Source organism: Rattus norvegicus, chromosome 19 (assembly GCF_021556685.1).
Source record: "Rattus norvegicus strain SHRSP/BbbUtx chromosome 19, alternate assembly SHRSP_T2T, whole genome shotgun sequence".
NCBI lineage: Eukaryota > Metazoa > Chordata > Mammalia > Rodentia > Muridae > Rattus > Rattus norvegicus.
The window spans coordinates 67,768,156-67,781,856 of record NC_141552.1 but is presented as its reverse complement, the minus strand read 5'-3'; the positions used below and the strand labels follow the sequence as shown (position 1 = coordinate 67,781,856).

Here is a 13,701-nt window from a genome sequence, read left to right as displayed (position 1 = left end):
GATAAGAACCACGGAGGAGACAAATGTTGGGGCATCTCTGTGAGGGGGTTTCTAGAAAGTGAGCTTAGCATTACCATTCACCACTGTCTGCTCCCTAGCTGCGGGTGCAAAGTGACCCACAAGCAGCCTTAAGCTCCGCCCACCACCGTGCTTTCTGCCATGATGGTCTGGCTATGACCCCTCAAACTGTAAGCTGTCGCTTCCTGTCAGGTGTTTGGTCCTAGGGTTGAGAACAACGCAGAGAGACAGCAATAACACCTCTCCAGCCAGAAACTGTGAGCAACAGGGACTAACACACAGAGAAGGAAGCTGGCTAGAACCAGGTAAGGCAGAAAGCCAGCAGGAAGGAAGGCGGAAAGCTAGTAGGAAGGTGTAGCAGAGAGAACAGAGTGGGACTTGGGTATGTGTGCTGTGGAAAAAGAAAAGGAAGGGACAATCAAGCCTGCGGATGTCTCAGGGCAGCTGACAGCATAGGAGAGGGTCAGGCCACAGCAGTCACGAGGAGGGAACACACAGATGCAGGACTGGCGACGTCATCAGCAAGGTGAGGGTGTTCTGTGTTTCCTGAACAGGAATGACGTCACGTGCTGACACAGATGGGAAGGAGGTGATGTCAGCGTGTGCGAGCACATGGTCTGACCTCTGTCAGCAATACCACTGCCTTCTAGTACCAACGCCTTCCATCCTACTTCACTGGCTAGCCGGCCATCACCAGCCCCCTCTAACACAATGCCATAATCCTGAGGCCCATTCAAAGGTGGCCTCGGCTTCACGAGGAACACTGGGCAGAACACGAATGCCCCGTATGACACTTGGGAGACACTGCAGTTCCCATCCCGTCCCACCTACATTTCCAGTCTGGGTCCTGATGTTGCTCCACACCCCAACCACCACTGACCAAGCACAATTTCTGAACCCACACGTGCTTCCCCTCGCTCAACAGCCAAGCCACACCTTTCAAGACTTGTAGTGGCACACAGTAGGGCGGCCGATGTGTGAGCAAACAACTGCTACCACTGCACAGTGGGCTGTCATCATCTTGGCAAGGCGTTTCTAATCAGATGACCGCAATCCGTGGAGCCTCAACTCTCCTACTGTGTATCTGATATGCTAACCTTGTAAAAAAGAATCTATGCCACTGGAAAACATGTTGAACAAAATACAAATGTATGCATACAGTCTGAACAACAGGCATTCCTCCTGCCCTTTCTGCCACCAGGCTAACTCATAAAACGTTTCTTTAAAGGAAGCACAAATAACAAAGCGCCTTAACTTCTGGCTCCACCTAGAAAAACCAACATTACACACAACGGCTGTTCCGTGTCGTTTCCTCTACAATCAAACTGGTCCCATCAGCAGAACTACAAACTGTGTGGCACACTCAGAGAGCTGACAGCATAAAGAGCACGGAGCAGCCCAGCCATTCCGTCCCCAGTTTGCTGATGCTGTCTTACTAACTTCTCTCGTTTTGTGGCATTGACTCTCAGACACTGCATTTAACAGAGGCATCACGTCAGCATAAGTGAGGAGGACACAGGCAATGCCCAACGCTGAGGCAATAGCACAGAGAGGCTGCTGCTGTTGCTAGGCCTGCAGGAGGCCTGAGCTAACGGTGAACACTGAGTTTTCTCACCCAAAGTCAAACAGGCCATGATACCTGGTCAAGTTTTCTTTCTCTAGACTCCTGTCCCTGTCAGGTACCTTCCACTCTTCTCACCCTCTCTCCAAGGTATTTGTAAGTCGAGGGATGAAAGAGTGGCTTTCTGAATCCTTCTTTCAAGCATCCCATTGGAACTCATACTGGGGCTGGAGATGGCTCAGCAATTAAGAGCGTTACTACTCTAATAAGAGGACCAGAGTCTGGTTCCCAGCACCCACATGGCAATTCACAAGCATCTGTAATCCGACAGTCTTCGGGCCTCTGAGGGCTTCTACACACACTCTGCATGTAAATTCAGGAAGGCAAACACATGTACACATCAGAGTGCTTCATCCCTGGCTCTAGAAAAGCCTATCACACACGAAAACCTATGTGGGCACGGTAAAGACGACATATACAAATTAAACCACATATAAATTAAAACCAAACACCAAAACCCCAGTGCTTTGGTCATGTGACCTAAAATGCAAACATCAAAACAGAGATAGGGCAACTAAGTCAGAGGGAAAAATTACCATGTGAAAGGGGAGCAGGGTATGCCCACGTGCAAACACACAACACACGCACACAATCATGTAAGACGTAGACTCACTTGCTTAATATTTTATGTTCCAAAAAACAGAATTTCTAACTTCCTAGCCTTGGAAGCAGCATTGAAATGGTCCCTCAAATCTCAACTGTTAAGTGACACAAACTTTTGACTCACATTTGTCATGTCAGTCTTGGGAGGCTTGAGACAGGAGGATAGAGACCTGCGCGGGCTACAACTCAAAATCCTCCCCGTCTCAAGAAAGAAACTGGGTGTAAATATGTTTTGGGGTTGTTTGAAGTGACAACAGCGGAGAGGTACAGCTAACAGGCTAAGCTCCTTCAGTTCCGGCTCAAAGCCTGCGCCGTTCCGAGGCTGTGCCTGCTTGGTGAAATGCTATCAGCGACGTGTTTTCGGTTTGGATTTGTAAGCAGAGACGCTGCTGGGCTGCAGGGTGGGGAGGCTGTCAAGCTCCCACTCCTTAATGTCAGAGCGATTTCAGCCTGGACACCCCTGACCCCCGCCAGCTTTCATCCCGCGTCCCTGACACCCGCTCGAGCCTCCGGGAATCGCAGGGTCTCAGTATCTGATCTGCCGGGTGCCCTCACCTTCATGAATTCATCCTTATCGAAGCACAGCGTGTCCGGCCCGGTGGGCAGGTTCATCCTGCGTTTCTCCATCGCGCTGGCCGCCACCCCTCAGCGCCAAGACCGCTGGGGACGCGGCAGTCCAGCCCCCTCACCGTCCCAGCTCCACTTCCGCTTCCGCCCCTATGGCGGCGGCGAGCGGCAGCCAATAGACGAGCGTCGCGGGCGGCGGCGCACTGTTGGCGAGAAGAGCGGCGCACTGGAGTCCGACGCTCGCAGCCCAGCGCTACTGCCTCGGGTAGTCGAACGTGGTACTGCAGCTTCGGGCACGCACCAAGGCAGCTGTCCCAGAGAAACGTCAAGAACAAGGACAGGGACAGCCTTGTTCTTTTCTCCTGGGGAGAGCCGCAGAGCGGGCGCCTCCGGGGAGAAAATGTCACTGCTCTTAAAGTTGGCCCTTAAAGATGGTCCGGGGAAGGTGATCCCTCTGCATTTCAGTTTAGCCCAGATAGGAAATCAGCCCTCTAACTGAATGTTGGGGTAAAATTCTCCTGAGCCTGTGCTGGATGGACAGGCCTTCTTAGAGAGACTACAAGTCCCTAAAGACGACGTGTGTGGGAAAGGATACAGGAAGAAGACTGCAGCCTATGTCCCTAACATGTTGGTTTGTGTGTAGCGAAGAAACCCTTGTTTTCTTGCTAATATTTTATTATTACCAAGTCTTTCACCCTCACAAGTCTAGGCAACATGAGCTCCCCACGCACTGACCACTCTCTGATAACCCCAGCCTGTCTCCAGGACCTCTTTACCCAGGGCACCACGACCGTCGTGGCTGTCATTGGAAGATACTGTTAGAACAGGTCACCAACAGCTTGTTTAGCAATTCTTCCTGTAAAAGAACAAATAAAGCCCTTCTTGCCAACTCTGAATAGTATCACCATACCTAACAGGGTGAACAGTTCTCTGCAGATACTGGTCTGAAAGATGTGGTCTTCAGCCTCTAGCTATAATTCCAGAGTGGCAAATTGGAAGCATCAAAGTAGGGACCCAGGTGCTGGCCGAGAGAGAAATGAGGACTCCTAGGAAACCTGCCTGATTCCTAGAAGCTTGGAGCCAGAACTTGCCGTTCTCTTCTGACACTGTTCTCCATCCTTTATCAAAGAAAGTAACCTGATCATGTACAGCCTGGTGTGCTAATCCTGGAATTGCTGAAGGGACTCAGTCGTGTACTGGCTGGCTTTGTGTGTCAACGTGACACAAACTAGAGTCATCAGAGAGAAGGGAGCCTCGGCTGAGGAAATGTCTCCATGAGATCCAGCTGTAAGGCATTTTCTCAGTTAGTAATCATTGGGGCAAGGGTCCAGACCACGGTGGTTGGTGCCATCCCTAGGCTGGTTGTCCTGGGTTCTATAAGAAAGCAGATGAGCAAGCCAGGGGAAGCAAGCCAGTAAGCAGCACCCCGCTGTAGCCTCTGCATCAGCTCCTGCCTCCGGGTTCCTGCCCTGAGTTCCTACCTTGACTTTCTTTGATGATAAACTGTTATACCAAGCTGTGAGTGAAATAAACCCCTTTCTCCCTAAGTTGTTTTTTAGTCACGGTGTTTCATCACAGTCTGGACATCCACTCAGAACTGCCCCTCAACTGGCATGACCATTGTCTGCTGTGCTACAATGGTGCACACGGCACCTCCTCAGAGGTCAGCGGACTGTGCATGTCATGTGACCAGCTGCCTCGGGCTCCTGCCAAGTTGGACCGAACACTCGAAGCTCCTCCTTTAGTTAACTCATTATTACATATTTGGCCACAGCAACGAGAAAATTAATGGACACGATACCATCTCTAGTAATAATGAGGCCTCTCTCGCTGCAATTGAAGACAGAGCAATTAGGACATGAAGTTAATTGAGCAGTGGCAGACCCGGTAAGTGGCTGACATTTCTCGCGTCCCATCTCTGATTTACACCTTCCCTCGGGGGACTTTATGCTGACACATTTCTTTTCCTGTCTTGTTCAGTCTCTTCAGTTCCTTGATCTCTCCCTTCCCTGTGAAGCATGCACCTGCGACTTTATTTCTAAGTAAACAGTCGCCCTGCATCCACTTGCCATCTCTGGAAAATTCTTAGTTCCCCGCTTCCAGTGGCACTGCGACAAGTCCCGCTTCTTTCTTCCCACTCTGTCCTATTTATAGGCTCCCCGTTTTTGGCAAGTTTGCAACTGAACACTCAAAAACTGCAAAGAGAAATATCACACTCAGGAAACTCATGTGGGCATTTTCTTTGGTCATCGCCACACAGAACCAGAGGCCTGCTCGCTGCTGATGACAAAGGATTTTCCAATTTTAAAGAGATTCTATACCCACCCCAAAGACTTGAGTGTGTAACCTGACCTCAGAGGTCCTTAGAGGCAGTCGGGCAAAGTGGGTGTCATAGTTAGGGTTCCACTGTCGTGAAGAGACACCGTGACCATCGTATCTCTCATAAATACAAACATTTAATTGGGGCTAGCTTACAGGTTCAGAGGTTCGGTCCATTATCGTCATGTCGGGAATCATGGTAGCGTGTAGGCAGACGTGGCGCTAGAGGAGCTGAGAGTTCTACATTTTGATCTGAAGGCAGCTAGGAGGAGACTGGGTGTGTTTCACATTGGGCACAGCTTGAGTGTTTAAAACCTCAAAGCCCCACCTCCACAGTGACACACTTTCTGTAACAGGGCCACGCTTCTTCCAATAAGGCCACACCTCCTAATAGTGTCCCTCCCTAGGGCCAAGCATTTAAACACATGAATCTGTGGGAGCCATACCTATTCAAACCACCACATGGGGCTATTAGGGGGAGGAAGATCACTCTCAGCTCCCATGTCCCCAAAACCTTGGGGAGCTCACAGGATACATCCAATCAATATGTAAAAAGTCTTTCTCGGATCCTACCAGGTCTTCACCCAACTTAAGCAGTAGGGATTAAATGAATTTATGTGCTGTATCAATAAGCTATATCCTCACTCTTACATCTACTTTTTAAAAAAGTATTTTATTTTTAATTGTGAGTGTACATGTGTACACATAAGTACAGGTGTCCACTGGCTGAGGCTAGAGGTATCAGATCTAGTTGGAGCTGGAATCATAGGCATTTGCAAGTTGTCTGACATGGGCCCTGGAGCTGAACTTGGGTCCTCTGCAAGAGACATGTGCATTCTTAACTACTGATCTTTACACACACACACACACACACACACACACACCTTTTTTAATTTGAAACAAAGTTGCACTAAGTTCCCAAGGCCTACCATGAACTCACTGTGTAGTACTGGGAGCTTTGAACTTGTGATGTTCTACCCCAGCCTCCCCACAGGCTGTCTGTCCATCCTTAGACTTGGCTTGACCCTGCATTTCCCCAGTATCTCCTGTATCTCTCTCTGTTACTCACAGGACAGCTGCTAAAGCAGGCTGTAGTTGCCGAGCTGAGCTGTCCCTGCAAGCCCCCTGCAGAATGGTGTGCAGAGATATATTTGAGTGAGCCCCACTTCAGAGCTTCTGATTCTATGTACAGTAGTCAGGAAAACTGGCAGAGATGAGGCCGGGTGTTTGTGTGATGGTACACACTTGTTAGTTCTAGTGCTCAGAAACACGAGGAAGGAAAATTGGGAGTGCCAGACTGGCTTGAGTTACATAGTAAATTCAAGTTGAGCCTGGATTTGCAGAGAAAGACCTCGTTTCAAAAAAAAATCATAAACTAACAAAATTGTTTGCCAGAGAACAAGCAGAATGGGAGTCTGCCCAGCTCATGCCCTGGGCTGATGGTAAAGGTGAATTGATGCTACATTCCAGGTAAACGCCCTCTAGAGGACGATGTCGGTACTGGCAGCCCTTGCTTCTGCATCGCTCTCTTTAAAGTGATAAACAAGGTTTTTTACTATTATTAATAATCTTTTAATCTTTTTTTTTCTTTTTTTCAGAGCTGGGGACCGAACCCAGGGCCTTGCGCTTGCTAGGCAAGCGCTCTACCACTGAGCTAAATCCCCAACTCCTCTTTTAATCTTTTTTACAGTCCAGTCGCTATCCTCCTCCCATTCTGCCCTCCGACAGTTCCTCATCCCATTCCTCTTCCCCTTCTCCAAGAGGATGACCCTATGTCTACCATCCTTCCACCCCACCAGCCCCCTCCATTCCCTGGGGTTAGGTGTGTCCTCTCTCACCGAGGCCAGACCAGGAAGTCCTTTGCTGTATATATGTCAGGAGCCTCAGGCCAGCTGGTGAATGCTGCCTGGTTGGTGGCTCAGTGTCTGAGAGATTTCAGGGGTTCAAGTCTGTTGAGACTGCTGGTCTTCCTATAGGGTCCCCCTCCTCCTCAACTTCTTCTGGCCTTTCCCTAATTCAGCCACAGGGGTCCCCAACTTCAGACCATTGCTTGGGTGTAAGTGTCTGCTTCTGTCTCAGTCAGCTGCTTGTTGGGCCTCTTGGAGGACAGCCATGCTAGGCTCCTGTCTGTAAGCACCCCATAGCATCAGTAATAACATCAGGCCTTAGAGTCTCCCCTTGAGATGGTCCCACTTTGGGCCTGTCACTGGACCAGCTTTCCCTTAGTCTCTTCTCCATTTTTGTCCCTTGTTGTTGTAAAAAATATAAAAAACAAAAAAGGTAAGGTTGTCTTTTACCTCACTTAGGTCCAGCACCTCAGTGCCCCAAGATATCTGCTTGATATCTTGGCGGAAATACATCCCAACTTCATGGTGGCCCAGACCAGCCGCCCCACACTCCATTACACTTAAATTTACCCATGAAAGACCACAACAACACAATAATCTTTGACCCAGTTGGTAAGATATAATTGCCCACATAAACATACAAAGCCTGGTACCATCCATCCCTTAAGAACATTAATAACGGGGTTGGGGATTTAGCTCAGTGGTAGAGCACTTGCCTAGCAAGCGCAAGGCCCTGGGTTCGGTCCCCAGCTCCGAAAAAAAAAAAAAAAAAGAAAAGAAAAAAGGAAGAACATTAATAACAACCTGTAAATACCCAGAGTAGAATCTTAACGTCAGCCTCCCTTTTCCTGCCACTGCTTCTCTCCTCCCTCCTGTCGCCTCCTTTCCATTCCAGTCTCCTCCTCTTCCTTCAAACTTCTCTCCCGCCCATCCTTCCTTCTCCTCCAATGACAGGCCTCCTTCTATCCTGTACCTGCCCCCTCACCTGTATTTTACAAATTCAATGGGCAGAAGGTTGTGCTGAAGTCACCTGAGCCCTGAGTATGTGCCTGTCTTGGGGCAGTGGAATTAGCATCAAAATACAGATAACTCGGGGTTGGAGATTTAGCTCAGTGGTAGAGTGCTTGCCTAGCAAGTTCGAGGCCCTGGGTTTGGTCCCCAGCTCCGGGAAAAAAAGAAAAGGAAAAAAAAAAAAAAAAAAGAGAGAGAGAATACAGGTAACTCCAGGGCAAACCACAACAGTCCCTGCAGTTAGTTCTTTTAGAAAGGAACAATTCTGGGTCAGAGTTTTGACTGTGGGTGGGCAACCCCATCCCTCTACTTCATGCTCTGTCTTTCTACTGGAGGGTGAATTCTACAAATTCCTTCTCCCAACTGTTGGGCATTTCATCTAAGGTCCCTCCCTTTGAGTCCCGAGATTCTCTCACCTCCCAGGTCTCTGGTACCTTCTAGAGGGTCCCCCCACTTCCTACCTCCTGAGGTTGTATATTTTCATTCATTCTGCTGGCCCTCGTGGTTTCACTCCTGGTCCCCCTCTCCCAATACCTGACAATGTTCCCTTTTCCCCCCTGCCCCTCCCTCTTCTCTCCCACCCACTTCCTTCCCTCCCTCTGCCCTCTGCTTTCTTCTCCCTCCCAAATGGGATTGAAACATCCTCACTTGGACCCTTTGGCTTGTTAACCTTTGAGTTCTGTGGATTGTATCCTGGGTATTTTGTACTTTTTTGGCTAATATCCACTTATCAGTGAGTGAGTACATACCATGCATGTCCTTTTGGGTGTGAGTTTCCTCACTCAGGATGATATTTTCTAGTTTCATCCTTTTGCCTGCATAACTCATGATGTCCTCATTCTTAACAGCCGAGTGTGTAAATGTGTAAATGAACCACATGTTCTGTATCCATTCTTCCGCTGTGGGACATCTGGGTTGTTTCCGGCTTCTGGCTATTACAGATAAGGCTGCTATGAACATAGTGGAGCACGTGTCCTTGTGGTATGGTGGGGCATCTTTTGGGTATATGCCCAGGAATGATATAGCTGGGTCTTCAGGTAAATCTATTTCCAATTTTCTGAGGAACCTCCAAACTGATTTCCAGAGTGGTTGTACCAGTTTGCAATCCCACCAGCAATGAAGGAGTGTTGCTCTTTCTCCACATCCTCGCCAGCATGTGTTGTCACCTGAAGTTTTGATCGTAGCCCTTCTGACAGGTGTAAGGTGGAATCTCAGGGTTTTGATTTGCATTTCTCAGATCACTAAGGACTTTGAACATTTCTTTAAGTGCTTCTCGGCCATTTGCAATTCCTCTGTTGTGAATTCTCTGTTTAGTTCTACCCCCCCCCATTTTTTTTTTACCATATTGTTTTGTTTTTTGGAGTTTAGTTTCTTGTGTTCTTTATATATTTTGGCTATTAGCCCTCCATTGGATGTGGGGTTAGTGAAGATTTTTTCCCAATTTGTAGGTTGCTGATTTGTCCAATTGACCTTTGCTTAGGAAATCTTCTTGTTCCCATGAGTGTCAGGCTGTTTCCCACTTTCCTTTCCATTAGATTCAGTGTGCAATCCCCATCAAAATTCCAACACAATACTTCACAGACGTGGAAAGAGCAATTCTCAATTTCATATGCAAAAAACCCAGGATAGCAAAACCAATTTTAACAATAAAAGAACTTCTGGGGGAATCACCATCCCTGACCTCAAGCTGTATTACAGAGCAACAGTGATAAAAAGTGCCTGGTATTGGTACAGAGACAGACAGATTAATTAATCAATGGAATAGAACTGAAGACCCAGAAATAAAAACCATACACTTATGGACACTTGATCTTTGACAAAGAAGCTCAAAATATACAAAGGAAAAAGGAAAGTGGGGTTGGGGATTTAGCTCAGTGGTAGAGCGCTTGCCTAGCAAGCGCAAGGCCCTGGGTTCGGTCCCCAGCTCCGAGAAAAAAAAAAAAGGAAAGCATCTTCAATAAATGGCGCTGGCCTAACTGGCAGTTGGCAGGCAGAAAAATGAAAATAGACCCGTATTTGTCACCTTGCACAAAGCTCAGGCCCAAGTGGATCAAGGACCTCCACATAAAAAAAAAGCTTCTGCTTCTCTTATGAGTTCGAGTTGAAAGTTCGATGGCGAGTGTCGAAATGCTTCCATTCAAGCGATGGATAGCGGTCTTCTAATATTAAAATGAATTTTTTGTTTGGAGGGTTTACCAAGTTACCATATTTTCATACACAATAGAAAAAACCCCCACAAGTAGCAGTTTCAATTTGTCCGGGGAGTATAGTACATGAAATAATTGGGATAGAGATTGTTAGTGTCTTTAAAATCCTAATTATTAGGAACGTTTTATCCCAGCGAAGTTATTTTTTCCCATATCGTCTTGATAAAATAACATTTTCAATCTCGTGTTCATGAACACTGAGCGTCAGCTTCTAGGAATCACCTAGGAAACAAAGCCCCGGGCACGGCACATGAGGCGTTTCTGGACAAGATTAAGGGAGGCGGGAAGAGCACCCACCCAATGTGTGGTACCATCCTGTGGACTACATAGAAAGGAGAAAGAGATGCTGAGCACCAGCATCAAAGGGCAAAGTAGCCAACAGCTTCTCTTAAAGAAGACAGTCCCGGGGTTAGGGATTTAGCTCAGCGGTAGAGCTTGCCTAGCAAGCGCAAGGCCCTGGGTTCGGTCCCCAGCTCCGGGGGGGAAAAAAAAAAAGAAGAAGACAGTCCCAAACCTTAAAACCATGTCAGCCCTGCTTACCCACACGCTTCTCCTCCCACACCCCACAGATCCCATGCTGTAGCTTTGCTGTTCAGCTCAAGTCTCACCACCCCTCCCAATCTGCTTATTCACCACCCTCATGCTGGCTCCTGCTCAGTGAGAAGGGTGGTGTCCCCCACCTCAGATTTTTGGCAAAGACTGGAGCCATTTAGAACCAGCACCTCCAGAAGTCAGACAGCAGAGATGCTGGCTCAGGCCCCCTGAGGAAAAATCGCCTGACCCATATACCCATAGTACAGCATATGAGTCACCTCCTAATGGCTCCTGCCCTCCAGGCTGGCCCTCCACCAGAGCCTGAAGGATGCTCTCTAATCCCCCATGGCAGTCTTCCTTGGATTCAAGCATCACCCTTGTGGCCTCTGTGGCATTTCTTCCTCTCTTACCTGCTCCCAGCACTGTTTCTTGGGCTCTCTTTTCTCTCCTACACTGGCCTCTGTGGCTTTCATTACTGCACAGGTCTTTCCTGGCCTTGTCTCTGCCACCCACTCTGAGATGTGCTCCTCTAAATCTCATCACGGCTTCACCTTATCTCCCTTGGACCTTATGTAAATGGCGGAAATCTCCAACTCCGTTCTACTTGCCCCCTTGTAGTCCACCCTCTCTGCCCTGAGTTCTGCTTTCTTTTCCTTTCAACTCCTGAGATAGGAGATGGACAGGAAATAGATAAGTAGACAGACAGATATACAGATACATGCATGCATACATACATAAATACATACATACATATATACACACACATATATGTACAGATATGTTGTGGTTTGCCCTGGAGTTATCTGTATTTTGATGCTAATTCCAATGCCTCAAGGACAGTCACGTACTCAGGGCTCAGGTGATTTCACCAGAACCTTCTCTTCATTGAATTTGTAAAATACAGGTGAGAGGCAGGTACAGGATAGAAGGAGGCCTGTCATTGGATAGATGGAAGGATGGGTGGGAGAGAAGTTTGAAGGAAGAGGAGGAGACTGGAACAGAGAGGAGAAAGAGACAGGAAGGAGAGGTAGAGAAGCCATGAGAGGTGATGTTAAGATTCTGCTCTGTGTATTTACAGGTTGTTATTAATGTTCTTAAGGGATGGATGGTACTGGGCTTTGTATGTTTAGGTGGGCAATTATATCTTACAATAGGATCTAAGGTTATTGTGTTGTGTGTTCTTTTATGTGAGGGTTTGAGTGTAGGAAAGTGTGCAGAGGCAGGAGACACTGGGCCGCTGTGGCAGAGTTGGATGTGATTCCGCCAAGACATCTAGCAGACATCTTGGGGCACTGCGGTGCCGGACCTAGTGGGGGATAAAAGACAACCGTACTTTTTTATTTTTTATATTTTACAACAACACAGCCACATAAAAAATAGATAGATGGAAGGACTAGAAACAGCATTCAGAAGCACATGCTTAAGACCTTGGGTTTAATCTCTAATACTGTAAAATAAAACAGAAAATATGATGATAGGTAGATGATAGGTAGGTAGAATGATATTAGATGAATGGATGGATAGATAGATAGATAGATAGATAGATAGATAGATAGATAGATAGATGGGCAGACACATGGACAGACATGGATGAATGGGACAGATAGCCAGTGGATGGATGGATGGATGGATACATGGATGAATGGGACAGATAGCCAATGGATGGATGGATGGATGGATGGATGGATGAATGGATGGATGGATGGATGGGCGGACGGACAGATGGACACGTAGACGGGTGATTGACAGTTAGAAAGATGGGTATTTGTTTACCATTTGTCTGACACCTCCAGAAGACAGCAGGTCTGCCAGACAGCACCTTGACCCTCTGCTGAGTTGTCCTTCTCTGTGGTCTCTGTGGCAGCTGCTGCCCAGCAGGCGCCCACAGACATCGACTAGTGCCCAGCCTCCTCGTTTCTGCCCTGCCTCCACCCCACCTACTCCCCACAAAGCAGCCAGATTGACCTTTTAAAAAGCAAAGGCAAAAGGAACCCTCCGTGTACACAGTGAAAGCCGCCTCGGCGTCCTTTCCTGTTCTTCAGCTGCCTGCTTGCCAGCCAGATCCCCCCAGATCCCACCAGATCCCACCAGATCCCACTAGATTCCACCCCAAAGCCCCCAAATGGTGCTGTCACTGCCACTGATGTCATTTGTTTAAATTTTTAAACTTCTTTTAATGTTAAACTCTAAAATAAATGCACAAGAAGCCCATTAGCCTAATGGTTTCTAGCCGCTCATCCTCCCCTCCTGCCTCGCCCCTCTGCCAACGTGACTCTGCACTTCCAATTTGCCTCCCACCTCCAGCCATCTGCCTCCTTTGCCTCTCTCCCCACAGACTCCAAAGGGATGATTCTAGAATCCATGCCCTTTACTGTTGTCCTGTCCAAAGTCACTCAGTTCCCTCTCAGGTGTCCATGTCTCCTTGGTTAAGGATCTTTAAAAACACAGACAGACAGACAGACAGACAGACAGACAGACAGACCATCATCATTTGCTGTAGCTGTGTATTGGCTATTCTTCTTGTTGCTAAGGCCAAATCCCTGATGAAGAGCAACTGAAGGAGGGAGAGCCTATTTTGGTTAACAGTTTGAGGACACAGTCGGTACTGGCTGGGACAGCATGGCAGGAGAACAGCTCTCAGCTCTGGTGGGAGAAGTGGGTGTCTGCTTGCTCACATTTGGGTAACCAGGAAACAGAGACAGGAGCGATGCTACTCCGCACCCCACACTGCCTCTCAGAACAGAAACAGAAATAGTTTATTGAGGAAAAGAAAGCATTCCCGAGGCTGGAGTGGCCAATGACTGAGGGACAATCCTCCTAAGCTCCTGCTTTACTCAGTCTGGAACCCTATGGGATAGTACCACTTCCCTAGCTGTGGATGCCCTCATGGGCATGCCCAGAGATGCGCCTCATTAATGCTGTAGATATTTGTTCTTATAGTATGTTTGTATGAGAGTGTGTGTATGTGTGTGTT

The 13,701-nt window shown here is 47.9% G+C and overlaps 1 protein-coding gene across 2 annotated transcripts in view; it reads right to left on the bottom strand.

Moving 5' to 3' along the window:
• Positions 1–2,937, bottom strand: part of Cog2 (component of oligomeric golgi complex 2) — a 33,129-nt gene extending 30,192 nt beyond the window's left edge. The window contains exon 1 of one of the 2 annotated variants that reach the window (XR_015643503.1): positions 2,798–2,929. Coding sequence is in view for 1 of the 2 variants with exons in the window: in NM_001110494.1 (NP_001103964.1) it covers positions 2,798–2,869 (72 nt within the window). In the remaining variant the exon portion in view is untranslated. 2 annotated transcript variants of the gene reach the window in all.
• Between the last annotated feature and the right edge of the window lie 10,764 nt (positions 2,938–13,701).